The sequence below is a fragment of the Haemaphysalis longicornis genome, unplaced genomic scaffold (assembly GCF_048455015.1).
Source record: "Haemaphysalis longicornis isolate Haplotype H1 unplaced genomic scaffold, Haemaphysalis longicornis Haplotype H1 scaffold_6, whole genome shotgun sequence".
Taxonomy (NCBI): domain Eukaryota; kingdom Metazoa; phylum Arthropoda; class Arachnida; order Ixodida; family Ixodidae; genus Haemaphysalis; species Haemaphysalis longicornis.
The window spans coordinates 186824749-186843210 of NW_027526407.1; the positions used below are offsets into that span (position 1 = coordinate 186824749).

At 45.5% G+C, this 18462-nt stretch overlaps 1 protein-coding gene across 1 annotated transcript in view; it reads right to left on the reverse strand.

Moving 5' to 3' along the window:
* LOC144142110 (uncharacterized) overlaps positions 1–18462 on the reverse strand; it is a 57052-nt gene that overhangs the window by 6129 nt on the left and 32461 nt on the right. The window contains exon 6 of the mRNA XM_077673517.1: positions 7859–7924. Within this exon, the coding sequence (XP_077529643.1) occupies positions 7859–7924 (66 nt within the window). The remainder of the gene's footprint in view (positions 1–7858; positions 7925–18462) is intronic.

An 18462-nucleotide genomic window follows, 5' to 3' on the forward strand; every position in this document is an offset into this window, starting at 1 on the left:
GTCAAGCCAGTTTAGGATTTTCGACATTTGAACTGATCCACGGTCGACATGTTCGAGGACCGACGGCGGTGTTAAGAGAGCTCTGGACGGAGGATGGGTCGGACGAAGATATTCGTTCGACTTATATGTACGTTGTCGAACTCCGGACCATCTTGAAGACACATGAAAGACTGCGCACGAAGAGCTCAGGAAGGCTAATGTCAAACGGAAATCCTATTACGACAGAAGAGCAGTTCCAAGACCATTGAAACCCGAGAACTGGGTCCTGCTACTCCTTCCAAGCAGCTAAAACAAGTTGTTGATGCAGCGGAAAGGCCCGTTTGCCATTCTCCGCCAATGCAACGACGTTGACTATGAGGTGGATGCTCGAGGCAAAACGAAACTGTTTTACATCATCATGGTAAAGAAAAATGAGGAGCTACAACAGGCCACAGCGTTTGGAGCCGCTGTTAAAATTCTCAAAGATGAAACAGGCAGCGAATAAATACCTTTTTATTCCGGCAAACGGGAGCAAACGTTTGAGCACGTTGGTATTTTTCTCGGGTTGACGCATGAACAACGACAAAAGGTACAATCCTTGCACAGCCAGTTTGAAGACATATTCAGTGACCTACCGGGAAACAGCGGCCTCGTTGAATGTCAGCTCAACCTGACCAACGAGATACCGGTAAACATGCGGCAATACCCCGTTCCATTTGCGTTCCAAGAACCCATTGAAAATGAGGTTCACGGTATGTTCCGCTTGGTCGTCATCGAAAGATCAGTTTCTCCATATAACTCCCCACTTTTGGCTATCCAGATGCCGGACAACATGATCCGAGTGTGCGTCGATTTCAGGGTACTGAATAGGCTACTTCTGGACGAAAGGGAACCTGTTCCGTGAGTGGACGTTTTGCTCGCGGGAATCGAACCAAAGAATATTTTTTCAAAGTTTGACTTCACGAAAGGTTTTTGGCAGGTTGAGATGGCCCTAGACTCTGTGAGAAGATCCGTTTCTCTTTCAGGTCCGGCTTGTATCACTTTAAAAAAACTCATGCCTTTTTCTCCCAAACCCGTTTGAACCCGTTTGAACTGGTTCGAACCGGTTCGAATCGGGACGGAATGGTGCTACGGAACCGAACCCGAACCGAACCCGAAAGGCTTGAACCCGAACCCGAACCAAACCCGAAAAAATACCGGTTCGACACCCTGTAATAAAGTGCCTTTGGGCCATCATACTTCTCATATTGCCTCCGCAAAAGCGTCTTCCAAACGATGCATTTAGTATAGTACTGAAGCCGCCTCTGAAGGGGCCCGGTGTAAAGCGCTCTTTGGGGGTTTATAGAGGTCTTAACAAAAGGCCGTCGATCCTTCATATTCACTGAAGAATCGTGAAGCCCGTTCGCGGTCACGATGTCTAGCCACCGCCGCAATGAAGCACAGTAGCCGAGAAGAGAATTTATTATAAAACCACATGTCAGCTCGCAGCGACTAGTGGTAACAGCGCTGCCCGAAAAACAGAAAAAAAATCTAATCAGTTTCCAAGTACTCCGGGCAGCCTACACTTTCCACAACAATTGTCTATGGTGGTGAAACAATTAGGTTGCTCTGAAATCAATGCACAAAAAGTTCTCAGGGGAAAAAAACAGCGCAGAGACGGGTACTAACGGACGAAAAGACAGTACAAGCGCTGTACTGTCTTTTCGTCCGTTAGTCCCCGTCTCTGAGCTGTTTTTTTCCCCCTGAGATGTCAAACCAACTAGCCCAATCCCAAGCTTTACACAAAAAGTTCACATGTGTTCAAAGAAAGAGTTCAGACACTCGTTGAAAGTCAATACGGCACAATAGTGATGCTCAGGATGTTATTCCTGACCACTATGAAACGCGTGGACCCAGCGTAACAGGAAGGCTTCTTCGCCTAGAATTGCCAACTCATTGTCTAAGTCATTCATAAGGATTGACCGCACACGCCACAGCAGTGCAAACATCGCGTGTTGCGGTGGGGCGCGAAGACACGCGGCACGACGATTTCGCCATAATACAAATACACCAGCACACATCACGAAGTTCGCCAACGTGTCATTTGAACCTGTGCTCATTCTAAGTGTAAGACCAAACAACCTGCTTAGCACAGTCCAAAACGTTACCGCTACACGACACTGAAACAAGGCATGTTCCAGTGTTTCAGTGTGCCCGCAGTGCGGGCACCGTGAGGAACACACAATGCAGAATCTCGCCAGGCGGTCACACGTCGGAAGCACTTGCCAGCCACGCAACCATCCGAAATCCGTAACATCAGAAGGAAGCTCCGTCGAAGTCACCTGATGCCAACTGCCACCGCGTGATCTTGCTGTCTGCTGATTATCTAATTGGTTTATTGCCAATTTTTCGCACAATTCGCTTGCTGTACTTTCCCTAAAATTTAGGCTTGGCAAGCTAGACTGGACGTTTCTCAGTGTTTTGACAACATAGGTATAGAATGGCGGTGACTGCTCAGCAGACGGACCGGAAATGTGTTCGTCATAAAACATTGAGCGGTAAGTTCCCAGAAAGTACTGCAACAGCACCCTTCCTGGGTACTCAGTTGATATAACAGGCATAACGGTTCTTTCATGACTGCTGAAAGGATCACCGAGCCTAAGCGTAACCGTTGCTTCGGGGAGAATTCTCCCCACGATTACACGTGGTGCCACAGATCCTCCGGCGTATTTGATACCAGCCATATTTTAGGCGTGTTGCAAAAAACAAGAAATACGGAAGATATCTGAGGACTTTCATGTCCACAGGGAGGCAGATAAACAGCTAACTTCACTGTCAGGGGGGACCCGCGAGGTGTATCCTGTGGTTGCACGTGGTTGATGCAGCACCTATTGTTTTTCAAAAGTTTCAATATTATCCTTGTGTACAAGTGTTATCATGTCTTGCGTGCACCGAGTAAAGTTTATCAGTTGAAGCGAAATGATGGTCCCGGCTGCTTCTTTCTTGATCGGTGTCTTTTTCGCTGGTAATACGTATTCCACACAGTCCCAACCATCCAAGCCTTCAGCTTTAACCCATCTTATGCCTGCTCACCCTGACTCAAAATTCGTCTTTCACGCACCTATAGCCAGTCGGCCCATCGGGCCGATCAGCAGAAGCCCATAGACGATGCTGCTTGTCAACTATCCCGTTTTCATCCTCTGGGAAACCTTGCGCAACCTTGCCACGTTCCGTGAGTAAAGGACGCGGATGGGGTGGCAGTGGCGTGGTTTCTAAATAGTGTGCAGCACAGTGCGGTGTTCTGTACAACCTGAGATTTTTCAATGATGGCTGTGCAATATGCCGCTCCGGTGCAAGATATTCCGGTTTGCCTTCTGCACCATGGGGTGTGGAAATGGCCGACCTACAAACATTTCACATACGCTGTGAACGTTTCCTCCAATGCTATTTTGTTACTCCCATATTACATGTCTCGAACAGTGTTGTACGCATGAGTACCTTGTGAGTGCTTATAGTCATATGACTAATGCATCCTGCCCTGCTTATTTTTTTCTGGTTAAGTAAACATAAGCAACAGCCGATCAACAAAAGGCTGTTGTCGATGCCGACAGACAGCACCGACATTTGGAGTCGAGTGTCCAGGAGGCTTTACGATGCAACGCGCGTGCCCGCTAGGTTCAGCAAAAGCAGTATGTTTTACCGCTTGATTAGGTAATTTTCCAGCAAGACTTTTGGCTTAAAAATCGTAAAAATTGCGAAGCATATCCCATAATATAGTGCGGAAAAAGTTGAGTATGGACAATATTCTTTCTTCTAAAGACCAGATTAGTTGTGTATACCACAGCCAACACGACAGGAATATTTGTCCAGCTCTATATCCAACTCGCTCTTGGGATGTGCACCTGTAGGCTGATTAAAATTTGTTACAGGATGCCAATATATCGATTTACAGTTCAACCAAATTCTCGCAAGCTTCCTGACATCGCGCAGGTCAGCGGTTGACAAATGGTTGCATTGAGTTATCGCCTTTATTTCTGATCTGAAATATGAATTATTCTTCGAGCAAAAACACCGAGGTTTTTGACCACCCAATTATCACCTAAAATGTCTCGGCCGTTGCCTACTCTTATCGCCGTTGTCGTTCTTCTTCCGGAGTGCACGCACAAAGAAATGCTGCGAATTGACTATAAACAGACGCATTTGAATAGGGGGATGCAGTAGTCACTGCGTGCCTGAAACTTCTTGTGCTCCATGGCTATATGCTCAATCCCCTCGCCCAACGAAAATGGCACTGCGGTCACAATATTTTCACCTTTTCGCGCTACCCTTCCGGAAAACAGTCAATAAGCCACACCACAACTAAACGTTTAAAGCGCGAGGGACGCCGGCAGTGCCATGACCGAATAAATGAGGCGTCAAAGGGGAGCGCGAATGAATGTGCGGTATGGTGGGAGGAAACCCTGCGAGATATATTTAGCTCTCAATAAAAGCTCAACTATACGCAGGCGAGCCTTTTACGTCGCTGTAAAAAATATTGCAAAAAAAACAGCGTCGCATCTGCTCGCGTTGCTGCAAATTTGTTGAAACACGATGGTCTCCTCCGATCCTGCCACTTAAGCGGGCTCCTTTTTCATCCCCGATATCTTCTCACACGGTTACCGGCCGGCCATGGTCTACCCACAGGAGGCTGTGGAGCGCAGCTTTTCCACGTTCGACTGCCTCCCCGCTATCTTTTCGGGCGGTCGAGACGTATCCCTGGAACCACGAGTGCGAAGATAGGATGCCAGCCTTTTTTTAATTTTAGGTATGAGGCATTGTTTTCAATGCGTTTTTTCGGTAATTTGATATCGCAAGAATAAAGCACACTTCGACTTTGAACAAAAAGAACATCGCGAGAAGTAGTAGTGCTTTTACGCGTTTTTTTCAAGTACTTTATTCATTATCGGTTTTCTGAAGAGAGTTGGAATGTGAAGCGCCTTTATTATAGAGTGACTAAAATATTTTGCTATACGAACGGCTTCCTCAAAATATTTTTGAATTTTCGGGGGGCATCTAAATCGAGGGACACAGACACAAATAAAGACTTGCAGACAGACGAACATTTCTAATTTTTGTAGCCAATAAAGACTGTCGTTTTTGAAGCGCAAAGAACAGACAAAAAAGGTTACGGACGTGGCAACGGATGGTTATAGCAAACTTAACACAACTTCAGTATTTTAGACGTTTGCGATTCCCTTAACACAAGGTCCACATGTGTGTACATGGCCAACTTAGGTATGACTTCAGAGTGACTAGAAAGAACGAATTAAAACAAACATTAGATAATTCTCATTTAGTAAGTGAAGCTTGTATGTCCAGGTATTCATTATTTTTTACGTCCGGCAACAAACGTTGTGAGCCTTTGCTTGTTTTTAAACGCGATCCGTTATATATTGGCCAGGCGTTCGGCGACGAAACCATAGGCGTGTAATTTAAACGCTTGGAGGGTCACCCCTAAAGTTATAGGCTCTAGAAAGTACGATGTTTACCTAAAGGTTATAACTGTCACGACTTGGATATGCAGCTTCAGTCGATTATATGTCAGTAGGCGGGGGTTCCTACATCACTGCAGACAAAGTACAAGTGTTTGTAAGTATGCCCGTGTCCAATTTTGACCGCGTCAACGCTCAAGAGCAATACGCTCTCCCCATTCCTGTCACCTAAATTATTCGTCAGCTCTATGTCATATGCCAGAAAGCTTCGCTCGTTATATTTAGAGTGGAAGGAGTGTTAATGTTTTAGGGGCACCAAAACCAGACCAGGTGAAATTTCCGCAAGTCCGCATGGTCCGCAGAGGTCAGTAGCATCAATAAAATTCCGGTAAAGTGAGATAGGTAAATTTGATGCACAACGTAAGAAGGGTCCTTGCACGGTTCATTGAAATACGTAAGGCAACTCTAACTGCTGCCACCTGATCTGAAGAAGACTGATTGTTTTTATACTCTGCTTCAACTAGACACAGACTGTAGAAGGTAATTTGGTTTTTAAGTTGAAGACAACTACTGCTTTATAATAAATTTCTACACAATAAATCCATCCAACTGAAGCACCATGGGCATATGGTGGCATTAGGAATGTATAAAAGATTAAAAGAAGTACTGCCGCTGCTGTTCAAGTTGTTGAGATAAAGCCATAAAAGCACACTAAATGCATGCCAATAACATGAACAAAATTACAATTGGAATGTGATACGCGAGAGGTTTAGTAGTGATAACTTATGAACGCTCGTAGAAGAGCAAAACCAACTTCCGAGAGAATCAATAGCTTAAAAAGTCATAAACGATTTGCCTAATTTCCGACATAAGTATGTACAGCTGCTGCAAACACGAGGTTTATGGAAATCTTGGGCATCGAGTTGCACATGTGCGCGACTTCACATAACCCATAAAACTTGCCGACGTTATACACTGCGAATACAAAGCTATAACATTTCTCCAGCCGATAGATACCGTGGCAACATGCATTGAGAGGAAACAACATTAGTTACACACGCTATACAAAAACAAAGGTAATAATGTAGGAAGCGTCAACCTCTGGGCAACGAAAATAAAATTTATCATCGGCCGACATCTAAAAAATAGCACTATCTGTTAGCCATAATACCACAGTTCAAAGGAAGTTTGCGAAGGTTTGGTGGGCAAACAAGATCCGCAAAGCAGACTATCATGGGTAGATGGCGCTGAAACTGGCGCTGCGCGCGACAAGAATTGTCAGACAGACACAAGATCTCCGATTTTACACTTTATCAAAGTCGTAGAGATGAAAGTACAAAAACACCATGCTTAAATAACAATTTTAGAACATTGATTTTTTGCACATGCTGAGAAACTTGCTTCAGATAGTTATTACATTCCCGTGTTGGAGTTTTTTTGCACTGTGCTAATCGAGATTATGATATCAGAGGTGCAGAAATACAACTAACATACGTGCAAAAACCGTACCAGAAAGGTATCATCAAAAGCAAAGACGGCAGCTTTACAAAAAAGCTGGCGAACTTTGGATCATTTATTCGTTATAAGGTTTAACGTGCGACGCTTCACATTAGATGAGGCACGCAGCAGTGGAGGGCTGCCGATTAATTTTAACCACCTCGACATCTTTACCATGCGCCGAAATAACGAAAATGCGGGCAGTTTCGCTTTTCGCCTCCATCAGAAAAGAGGCCTACGCTGCCGGGAATCGAACCCACGTCCTTGGGCTCAGCTCCGGAGTGCCCCTGCCACTGAGCCACAGCGGCGGATTGGAAACTTTAAAAGGAAGCAAGGTACGTGTTCAGGGAAGCCTCGATCGCCTAAAAAAGCTAAACAGAACTTACAGTCCGTTGTGCAAAACATAGGCGATCAAAAGATGAAAAAAAAAATTTCTGTGACCGCACATGTCACCAGAAGAAAGACGGATCAAGGGTAATGTATTAAAAATATAGCAGTTCACAACACATAATACAATACGCGGCAAAATGTTGATGCGATAAGTTTCACACCGCATAAGAACGCCTACAATCCTTCGGAAGTTCACCATGCGTATACGGAAAATAGCCCTTATGAAAAGAGGTGGCTGTGAAAATGCAGGAACTGCTTTTGAATTAATCTTCTTTATTGGTACTACCAGCCAACAAAAATCAGCTCTGCGAGATAAAACATTACGAAAAGACGAGACTATTTTCTGCGAATTTAGGCGGGAGCAACACTCTGAATATTATATTACAAGAGATGCTCTTAGTAATCAAACGTGCTAACACGTCCTGACATAAAAACATCCAGAGGTGGCTGGTGTATATACTTGTTTCGACAAGCCGTCATTTTCCACATTGTGAACCTCTCTGATTCACTTGTATCAAAGTGTTTAAGAAACTCGTACATACCGAACTGGCATTGACAGCGGCGCCAAATGTGTGCGGAATATGTAATTTCGTGTAGAAAGCAGCGCTCTGTAAAAAGAAACAGTGAACAATGATTTATAAGAGGGGCTCCCAAAACAATCCCTTGGTTACATTATTATTTATGGAAAAATGATCGCTCCCATAAAACAATTGGTTTGTAATTTCGCACGGCATCGTTTGTGCACTCAAGCTGAATTTCTTTTAGCGCGGTGGTTTTGGCCACTATATTTCCATTTCTTCTCCTTTGTGATGTTTTAGAGAAACTCGTGGATACCCTGCGCAGTTAGCCATGCCCTTCTGTATGTTTCAGGTGCAGGAGGCGTTAAGATATTACAAAATACAACAATCGGTCAATTTCGGCATACCTGCTGCTCGTGACGTTCTTAAGGAACTGCTGCGAGGCTGCCAAAAGGGCTGAATTCCTCGGTTTTTTGCCTTCATAGCTACATTCAGTACTGTACAAAGCCGCCCAGGCTAAGTCGCTTGTCCCAGAGGTAGAGCCTAAGGTTTCTCGTTTGCTTTCCTTGAGACATTTGAAATTTGGCTACATGATGATCTTTGTGCTACAATTAAATTACCTAGACAAATAACCGGCCACAATATTTACTGACGCGTCTCAAGTCCGCAAAAAATACGAACCAATAAAACGCGTTCCTGTGAACGTCAAACAAACATATATCGAAACGCTTTGCCCTCCACTGATTTATTTTCTCCCAACTGGATACCTAGGGAATCTCCTTCAGAGCGTTTACGGTTTCGGCTAATGCTATCTTTTGGGCGAAGAAATTGATGCATGTTCTGTACTGATTTACCAAAACGTTTTCAAATGTTCTACGTTGCGTTTCTACCGTACATGCAAGTTTGTCTTTGAAAAAAGTTGATGGCTTGCGCCTACGTCATATTTTCAATTACTGAAGCTTTTTATTCTATCACCGTACCAGTTTAAAAGCCGTAGGGTTTTTTTTGCGCACTAAAGAAAACCCAATAAACAAAAGAATCAATAAAATAAGCATTGCCAGAAAAACAATCTTCAGTGAAAGCTCATTTATCTGAGAGGCGTAGAGCAGTCTTCCTTGCCGTACAATCAATCGTTCTGCTGGTCGAGTATGTGGACGCCGTTCTTGAAGGATTTGGAATTTTTAAAAAGAAAATTAGGAAATTGTTCTGGAAATCCCCAACGCTTATTGTCACAAAGGACATCCTAAATTCGGTTTGGCATGCCTCCTGCAAATACGCGTAGTTGGGAGATACGAGAACACAATTTTGGTGGTGGCGGGTTGATATTCTGACCTTCAATTTACTGGATGATAAGAAAGGTGTTCACTTGTCAATCAGAAATGGGCGAACCAAGTGAACACCGCAAGAATAATGGTGTCTAGCGCCTGCGGGAAAACTTTGAGGGTCTGTCCGACACGCTGTAGAGATATTGCGAGGAGCTTTTTTTTGCAAAATTTAGTTGCCGGAGAAGCCGAATCTGCAACCGTGTTCGAGGTTGCGTTGTAGGAGAGGACTGCCGAATCATTTTATCCCTGCAATTTCCTCCTCAAAACCGTCTATACTGGAATTTTTGTTTAACGCTTCCATCAAAAACACGGCGCCACCATAGGAACGCATCTGGGCTCCCAGATTTAGCAGCAAAACGACTTAGCCCCTGAGCCCAGGCACAGGCACAACGAAACAATTACGAATGAGGGAGTGTAGGGGGGTTTTGAAAGAGGTATATCTGCCTTTGCTCTTCTTCAGTGGCATCCATCTGCCAAAATGGCTTATTGTCGAAGTTAAGCTAATATATGTAGTGGAAAGAAATTGCCCACTCGTAAACACAGGGAAGGTGGTTTCTGAGATATAAGGACAACAAAAACGTATTTCCAAGGCGCTTCGGGAAGCCGATGCTACTGTTCTCTCTTTCGATAGAGCCGCCGCATGCAATCTCGGTGGCCCTACTGAAGGCTTAACCAGGTAACCAACCCTTTGACCAAACACAGGTGCTGTTCCCTATAGAAAAATAACAAACGTCATCTGGCATCACCATTATGCACACCTTCCTAAATAACCTTATCTCAAGACATGAGTGTAGATTCAAATAAATTGTTTGCATAAAGTGTGGACGTGCCCTTCATTTCACACTTTAGTAAGAACACTTCACTATAGGTCATACGTACATTTCTTAAAGCAACCGGATCGGATCGTATTCCAAATCACGAACTCTACCCGCGTTGGAATGCTTCTTTTACTATGTGCACAAAACGGCCATTCACGTGCGTTTGTTTGGCTAAAGAACCAACAGGGGGAATACAAAACTTTATCAGGCACCTCCGGGCCGCAACCTATAAACACCGTAGTCACAAGCTTGACTTTTATGTGTCAGCTGTGTAGAGTTTTACGTGGTCTAGTGTCTCCAAACCCGTAAGAAAGCAAAGAAGATGCAACTACAAGGAACGCAGTTTTTGTGCGTATGCGTGTATTTTAGCCTTGCGGGCTTCTGCATGCAATGTAAGGCAGTATGTGGCTTTAGGTGGGTAGTTTGGATTGCGAACGTTTGTATTAGCTTTGTTGAAAATGAGCCGAACAAGGTAATGGAATGCAAAAGCCTATGGTAAGGTTGAAATCAAATTTTGATTTTGTTCCAAAGCTAGACATGTGAAAAAAGTTATATTTAACCACTCTGTAGACATGAAACAAGAATTGGCCCATGTTTTGTGTAGCTGTTTGGTACCATTTAATTAGCGCTACTTGGGAGATAGCTGCATCAAGGTGACCGCCACTTGGAAATTCTTCGCATGGCCAGAAAGCCTGTCTTCAGATGACACCTGTTCCAGCCGAACAAGAACGTGACACACCACCGTCATAAACGTCGCTTGTCGCGTATATTCGATGCATGGGACACGCTTGCTGTTGAAAACGCATTGGATAAATAAATGTTCAACTAAGGTGAACACGAAGAACCTCGAGGCGTTCATGCTAGGTGAGTTCGTACAACTGGGGTAAAAATTGGTTTCGTGCCTGTGCGAGGAAGTCAGTTTTGAGTGCATTTAAGAGTAGTCGACCTAAAAACATTGCAGTTCCACTTATTTGCTATCTTGCAGGGGACGTATCACGCATTATTGAGAAATACAACCAGTGGCCCTACTTCTGTTTTTCTTTTTTTGTGTGTGCAGTGTTCTTACCCAGGAGTTTGCATAATTCGGAAATAAATAATTCTCGCCTTGACCGTTCGTGACGCATGAGCAAGGCACCAGAGTTTGCGTGCTTGCATGTAGGAAGCAATTCGTTCAAATTCCCGTTGTGCACGAGCCACTACTAAAGATGGTTAAGCATTAGAGCACATTATGGGCGATATGTATGGTTAACGAAATCAGTGCACCAAGCCCTTGCTTCAAAACAGTGTTTGGAAAGCTTGTTTGTAGAATAAAATTGATACCTAAACCAAAGTTGTCATCATTAAACATGCACAAATATCTCCTAAAGGTAACCCCTAAGCCAAAAAAGTGCAGCGGGGAAGTGCCATTGACTTTTATGGGTACTAATTGCACTGTCACAACCAATGCTGTTTTAAGGAGGGAATGCGAGAGTACCAAAGGTTACTCCCCGAGCAGTTCGTCCTTAGCAGGCGAACGCTTTGGCCATTCCAATACTCCTCGAGGACGCGTAATCAGCGGTGAAAAAATGTAGGCGAATCAAAACACTGAATTTGCGCTCCTGCCCCCCCCCCAACCCCAAAATAAACCAGACGCACTACCACTTGACCACAATGTCTCTTTTCTACCAAAAACTCTATTTGCATATAAATAAACAAGGTACCTAGGAGGTTATAGTATTTAGTAGCAGCGAGGAAATTCAACGTTTTGGTTACAATTTTCGGTAATAAGAACCACATACCATCCATCCACACAACAACGAAAAAGACGTAATTAAAGAATACGTAGCATTATTCTGTGGTAGCCAAATTTATTAGCTCGATCACTTGAGAAACACGATGCTAAAGCGGAAGGAGATCTCTGAAAACAGCAACAACGACTATGTAAGAAATGAACTAAGAAAATTCAATGCGCCGCATTACTCGCTGCCAATCTCGAATTGATTTACAACTAATCAGAACAAATGATCAGAGAAAGCAGGGATGTGTTGACCCATTAAGAACTCGACATTTTGCATGGGTATAGAGCTGTAGATGTCTGCGCCTCACATAGCTCGTCCTGTACTTGCTAAGTGCGTGGCTGTCTCCGACAAGCGTTCTTCACAGTTCCGTGTCAGAGCCTGGTTTAACGAGTGCACTAACCGTCCAGCTTACGTTCACTTTCCGCATAAAATTCTGCCATTCCGTTTGTGGCTAAAGAGCGCACTTTAGTTCATCTACTCTAGCTATCGAAACGATGTGCAAGCATATGGCGGGGAGAGTCACGAAAAATGGGGTCTTCCGCCGCCCCCATAGAAACTTTAGGCACCACACGTGACTCGCCGTGAGGTCCACAGGCACGATTGGATTTCATACCAAATCGTGCTTCAGTCGTGAAAATCGTGTTCGGCAGTCCCCCGCTTTCCCCACAGGAGCAAGTCTGTCCCCCAGGGAAGGAAGAGACCCCACTTCTGCTGACGGCTCATCACTGGCAACACTGCCGAGTTGAACCGAAAGAACACCTTTGGTGCCGACTGGAATTGGCGATCCCCTGACTCACTTGAGCACGTTCACTCCACCCTCAGGGACAAAAGGCTCATGTCAAAGAGTTGGCGGTAGTGTCGGTAGTACCATTTCCAAGTAAAGCCTTCTGGGGTTTACGGCAAGAAGGTACTACCACAAAAAATACATCGGCAGGGAAGCCACCGCGCTTCATATGTCCTTGTAGAATACGGTTATGCGGGAGCCATACTCAACAGACACTTATGTGGGACGCCAAGGCTGAAAGTTAAAGTATCCTATACATTGGATGTCCGCTTGGAGAGGAAGTCAACCTGTTTGCGCAAATGAAGCAGTGCTGGACTACGAGCTTGAGTTCTGTGTTTATCAATCCACTGCCTCCAGACTCCCTGCTTTAGAAGCGACTTGTGTGGCGCCTGGGCTCGTATTGGGACCGCCAAAAGAAACACTTTCTCCGATCATTTTAGCCTCAGTACCGACCCGGCGTAGATGGTAGTGACACGCGCTGCACCCAAGACGGGTAAGGGACCCTTTTGCGCAAAAGGCGCTTTGTGTAAATAATATGTTCTGTTTTCTCTATTCGTGACGCTTCCATGCTGCGACTTTACGTCTAACTTCCATCTAGCCGGCACCGTCTGGGCCACAGCGATCTTTAACCGTACACACGATTCAACCCACTCCAACCACCTTATGTTGAAGCAATTGCGCGTTCTACTTTTCGAGCTCCTCAACCAGGCCCACACTAATTTTTAAAGGTTCCGCTGGGCACGAGATAAACTGCGGAACTGGTGCGCGCGACAGTTTGAGAACCTTGCCAGCTCGGGTGGACGTGGAGCAGACTAAGACCATGTCACCCGCATATGCGAGCACTCGGCCCCTGTCGGCCCATAACGAAGCCTTTGATTCTTCATATTCACTAGGCGCAAAAAGACATCGACAAATATACATAGGTCAGAACACACGGCGCCACTAACAACCTAAGTTTATTTTGAAAAGAACAAACATATATAGACACTCTCGGCGCATGTCACACATTGGTGCTATGAATTGCGCCTCACGTTTTTATCTAAATACACCACTCTTTGCTCCGACTGTTGTATGGTCGGCTGGCTGACGCATTTGTCGCCTCCCTTTCTGATTGCATGGCATTCGAGCATTATGTTCTCTTTTCTGATCTGTGTGTTTGTACAAGCACGTGGTAGTGCTGAACTTTTCATTGCCTTTACACTCATCACAATGGGTTGCCGACTGGGAGAGGTTGTCTTTATTCTTGATGGCCTGTTCATGTAACTTTATACTTACATTGACCCATCTTTGCATTTTCCCGAGAACGCTCTTTCGACATAGTTATTTATTCTCGGAAACGATCCAGTTAGCGCATCTTATATGCTGGGACTGACGTTTCGTGCCACAGGCTTCGTTTCGCGTCGCGCCCTTAGTCTCCACTTTCTTTTTGATGGTTCATACCTCCCAACTTTCGTTGTGCCTTAAACACTACTCTTACCCCAAATCTTGCCACTGCAGTTTTCAGCCCGCGTGAACGTTGGTGTGCTACAGAATGGACACGTCTGCCTGTTTGTGTTTTATTTTCCTGAACCGGCAAAGACGTTTCTGCCCCTAATTTCACTCATCTGGCCGTTGTTGTTGCAGATTCGCCTTAGTACGTGCTGTGGATAATCTGCACCACTCGAACCCGCCATCCGCTCTTTAAAGGAGCCATGAAGAGAAAACAAAAGTTTGTTTTATTCGAAATATTAGGTGCTTCATAGTACCCCAAGCGGTTTACCGGAAGCAAATGATGCTTTATTCACTGAGAAATAAGGCAATTTAAGCCAAACTTTTAAATCTCCCGCTAAAATTGCACATTTCGTCACGTGGACAATGGCGTCGTACGAGCCGGTCCATGAAATAGATACTTAGTATGTCGACTCCATATAGCTCCCACACGCGGGAGTCGACCGAGACGGCGGCCATTTTAAAAATACTAGTAAAACCTAGTGCACCCACAGCCCTAGTCATGCAATCGCCTGATCCGGAGAACAAAACTCTCGCCGAGGAGCTCGGGCTTGCATTTAACAACCTCACATCACTTGAACGCTCAATGCTTCTAAGTGCACGAGCGGCAAGAGTTGTGGGATACGCTGTGGACGGGAAAGCGACCATTTCGGCATAGCCACAACAGACGAACGCCCAGCCGTCGGCACCACTGCCTCGTCAGCCCCGTCGCGACGGACGAATACAGGCTGGTACGTATGTGCCGTATTTTGAATTTCAGTAGCAGTATCGCTTATGCCAGTATGCCGGTATCGTGTATGGAAAGCCGTTCGCTGGAGCTCTCTGCTCGGACCTGAAAGATTCGAGCGTCCATGCGCGGTGTGTACGGCAATTTTTTTCCCCAAGGTCAGAGCGCTTTTGACGAATTCGGCGACGAGCGCCAGCATGTCCGGGTCCCTGCCGTAATCACGTCCTCGGAAATGAAGCGAGCACACTCGTACTTCCTTTACCTCTCTTTCTCCTCCGTTTGCAAAGTTCACAAAACGTAGCCACTTGCTTCGCCGAGGTTCGTCGTTGGGCAGCACATGAAAGGAGGAGATCTCACCGACGGGGATGTCGCACTCCCTCGATGATTTTCCCGTACTACATGGGCATTTCAAAACACAGCAACGAAATTTCATCGTAAAGTACTCGAACAAACTGAAGTTTTCAGTGGTTGTAAACTGTCAACGAGCTCGTAACGACAGCAGCAAGCCAACACGACCTCCATACCGAAAACTTTGCGACGAGTGGCACTATCTCGTTGCTGCTCTGTGTTCCTTACTCCCCTTGTTTCTATTTTTAACTTTGCTGGTTGGCGATATGACGGTAAACCTCCTGTGAAGGGATTACGATACCAAGCAAGGTCGCGGCTGTGCGTGCTGGGACGGTTCGTTGGCCCCGAAGAGCCTTGTACCCGAAAATTCGTCTGCGTGACGGTGGCGACGACGAGATGTCGAGTTCGGCTGGCGGTAGTTTCGTACGCATTGGCGTACACGCTTGCGTGTTCCTTCGGAACTTCAACCGTTTACTCCACCGTTCTTTGTCATAAAAAGAATGGGCAGTATGCTTCACGGGCATTTAGCTCGCTATGCAAACTGTAAGCCCTGCCTAACATGCGTTTGCTTTTGCCGGCCTCCGCCAATCGCAGAGCATTCTCGAGTGACATCATAGGTTCTGTTGCGGAAAATGAGCTGGTTGGTCGAGTGGTCATTTCCGTTTTTCCTAATTATGTAGCTTATTTGACCGAAGTTTGCATTATAAGTGGTGTCGTTATGGTTCTAACAAGGCAATCTTTCGAATGAACCAAACTTGTGTTTTCTCTTCATGGCTCCTTTAGGGCTAGCAATCAATGTGTGCCGGCATAAGTTGGTCACCGTTTCCTTTACAAAGTACTGCGCTATGCTATTTTTGAATTGACGGACTTCAAATTCAGCAAAGGCTGGCTGTCCCTCGGGTTGTAACTCCAGTACACATTATGCGGCTCCCTTCGCAGCAACGCTTTAAAAATTGTAGCTTTCCCTCCTTTGGGTATCCAAGGAGGCAACGAAGGTCATGTCCACACTTTTAGAAAACACCTCGTAATTTTTTCCACCACATTGTCGCCTTGTGCTTTTCTAAGATTACACAGAAGTCATCGACATGGCCAACAATATTCTTGGTGCTCCCAGCCGACGCCTCTGCTTCGGAATATACCATGCCAAGACAAAATACTGATCAAAACGCGTGCTACACTGGACCTAATGCATACTTCGGCGTTTTGCACAAACGAAGTTTCATCCCAGGGAATAATCATCGATCCTACGTCTTCAGACAAAATCTCAATAAAACTTCCAACCCAAACGGCACATCCTTCCATAAACTTCGTTTCTCTATTCTGTTCTGCTATGCACGCCTTTACGCTTTTGATAAGTTTCTCGTGCGTTAGGAATACGGCAATTGTGAGTGGCGCCGTGATTGCTCCTCCGTGTCTTTTTCCGTCTAGTGAACATGAGTGTAAATTAACTCACTCGGTTATCTGTTTTGATGCCTTGAATTCTGTTCCAACACGGCACTATGCAGCGGAATGTTTCACATAAAGAGAAAAAGCAGGGGGGACATCCGAGAGCCTTGGAAAACCGAGCATTGTAGAGTGGAACCCCGCTGATACGTCCTCCGGACTTACGACAACCCGGTTCTTATGACAGACCACCGTGGTCCTGGCAATCTGGTGGTGGTTGTGGTTTGAGGCCGGAAAAAGAAAGGAATCTCCCGTTAGAAACAATGCATAAAAGCCCCGATGATATGACGCTCGGCTGCACGTCGTCCGCGTCATATGACGGACCCTGGTGCGGATAAACCGCCATTTCTTCATATTTTAAACACCAGTTCGCCACCGCGTCCCGAAATTTCTTCCTTCTTGGCACCCTTTAATACGGCTTGATGTGCAAAGGTACGTATGCGGACCAGACCACTTGTGGAACAGACGCAAGCAAGCAGGCAGGTACTCGTGAGCGGAAGTTAACCTTTGATGGCCCCAGACGGCAGTAGTACGCCAACGCGCCAACTGCTGGAAGTCAAAGTTTATGTGGCACGTGGACCATGAATTTTAAGCTGCAACCGAGCCGCCAACGAACACAAAAACATTTACTACTATAACATCTCAGTACAACGAAAACAACATTAACGAACTTTTCAGGTTACCGAGCATTAAAGAAATCCCACGTCGACTGCTTATATTTTTAATGTAAAATTATTTCACTACTTCGTACTTCAGTATAGCGAACTTTTCAAAGTAACAATCGCTTTGTTTAGTCCCGTGCCATGTTAACAACGCCTCAGTACTACAAACTCATATTTTCAAGGCCGGTGATTCTTAGTTTTTCGTTAAACAATCCCGGTAACCGGAGCCGTTTGCTAGCAAAGCGCAGCGCAGGCGAGGATGCCCTGCAACTTGCTCTGCGCAACGCGCGAGCGGATGGGAGAGATTGAAAAAATAAAGTGAGTAGAAGAAACAAAAAATAAAGCATGGGGGTCTCCTCCATCCAGAAAGCCACGGACGCGCTATTCGCGCTCCACCTCGAGTTTTCCTACGTTCACTCGCTGCTCGGGTTGCTTGCTGGATCTTCAGGGACATCAGCGGAGCTGACCAGAGAGGACAATCTTCAGAGCATGAGCGTTCAGAATGAAGAACGCATCGAGGACGGCATGAACGACGATGCCTCTGAGGGAGCCGCGGCAGCACTCCACTCAGATACTGCGACCAGCACGTGACGACTGCGGATGTCTTTGACAGCGTACTAAACTCGCACATTTGCTGGGAAAACGGGGCGGCCACGGAGTCAGTCTACTAGAATTTGGAATAGTTGGAGTCCTTTGTCCTAGGAAGCTTGTGCTGCCCGCACCATGAGAAAATTAACAACTACTTTAAATAAACTTACATTTTTTCATGACCACCTGTGCAATTTTTCTGAAAAATGACTTCAAGGATGCACAGCTCTACAGGTAGTTTGGTATTAGGCAATAAAACGTTATTTCTTGACTTAAATTTTGCGCTTTTGCCACAACGACCTTTCAGAATAACAAGCATTTTTTACGTGGTCCCCTAAAGTTCGTTATATCAAGATTTCAAGGAACACAACACCACGGCGATGACTGAACCCAGCTTTCCCTACCCGATCTATGTAGGTTCCTTCCTGTCACAAAGCTCTCTCTTCCTCTATCTTTGCTTATCAGTGTCTTTCAAAGGCGCGTTGTCCCTCCGCGCTTTTCTTTGCTAGGGTGGCTCAAATTACACGCGTTAACAGGAACCGTGGAGACACGTATACGTTGGCACCGCCATTTTGGGTCAGTCGCTGTCCGCCGCAACAAGTCACTGTAGCAAGACCGTGCTTTAATTTTCCCCGCAACATGGTTAACTCGCGAAGTTTGAGTTATC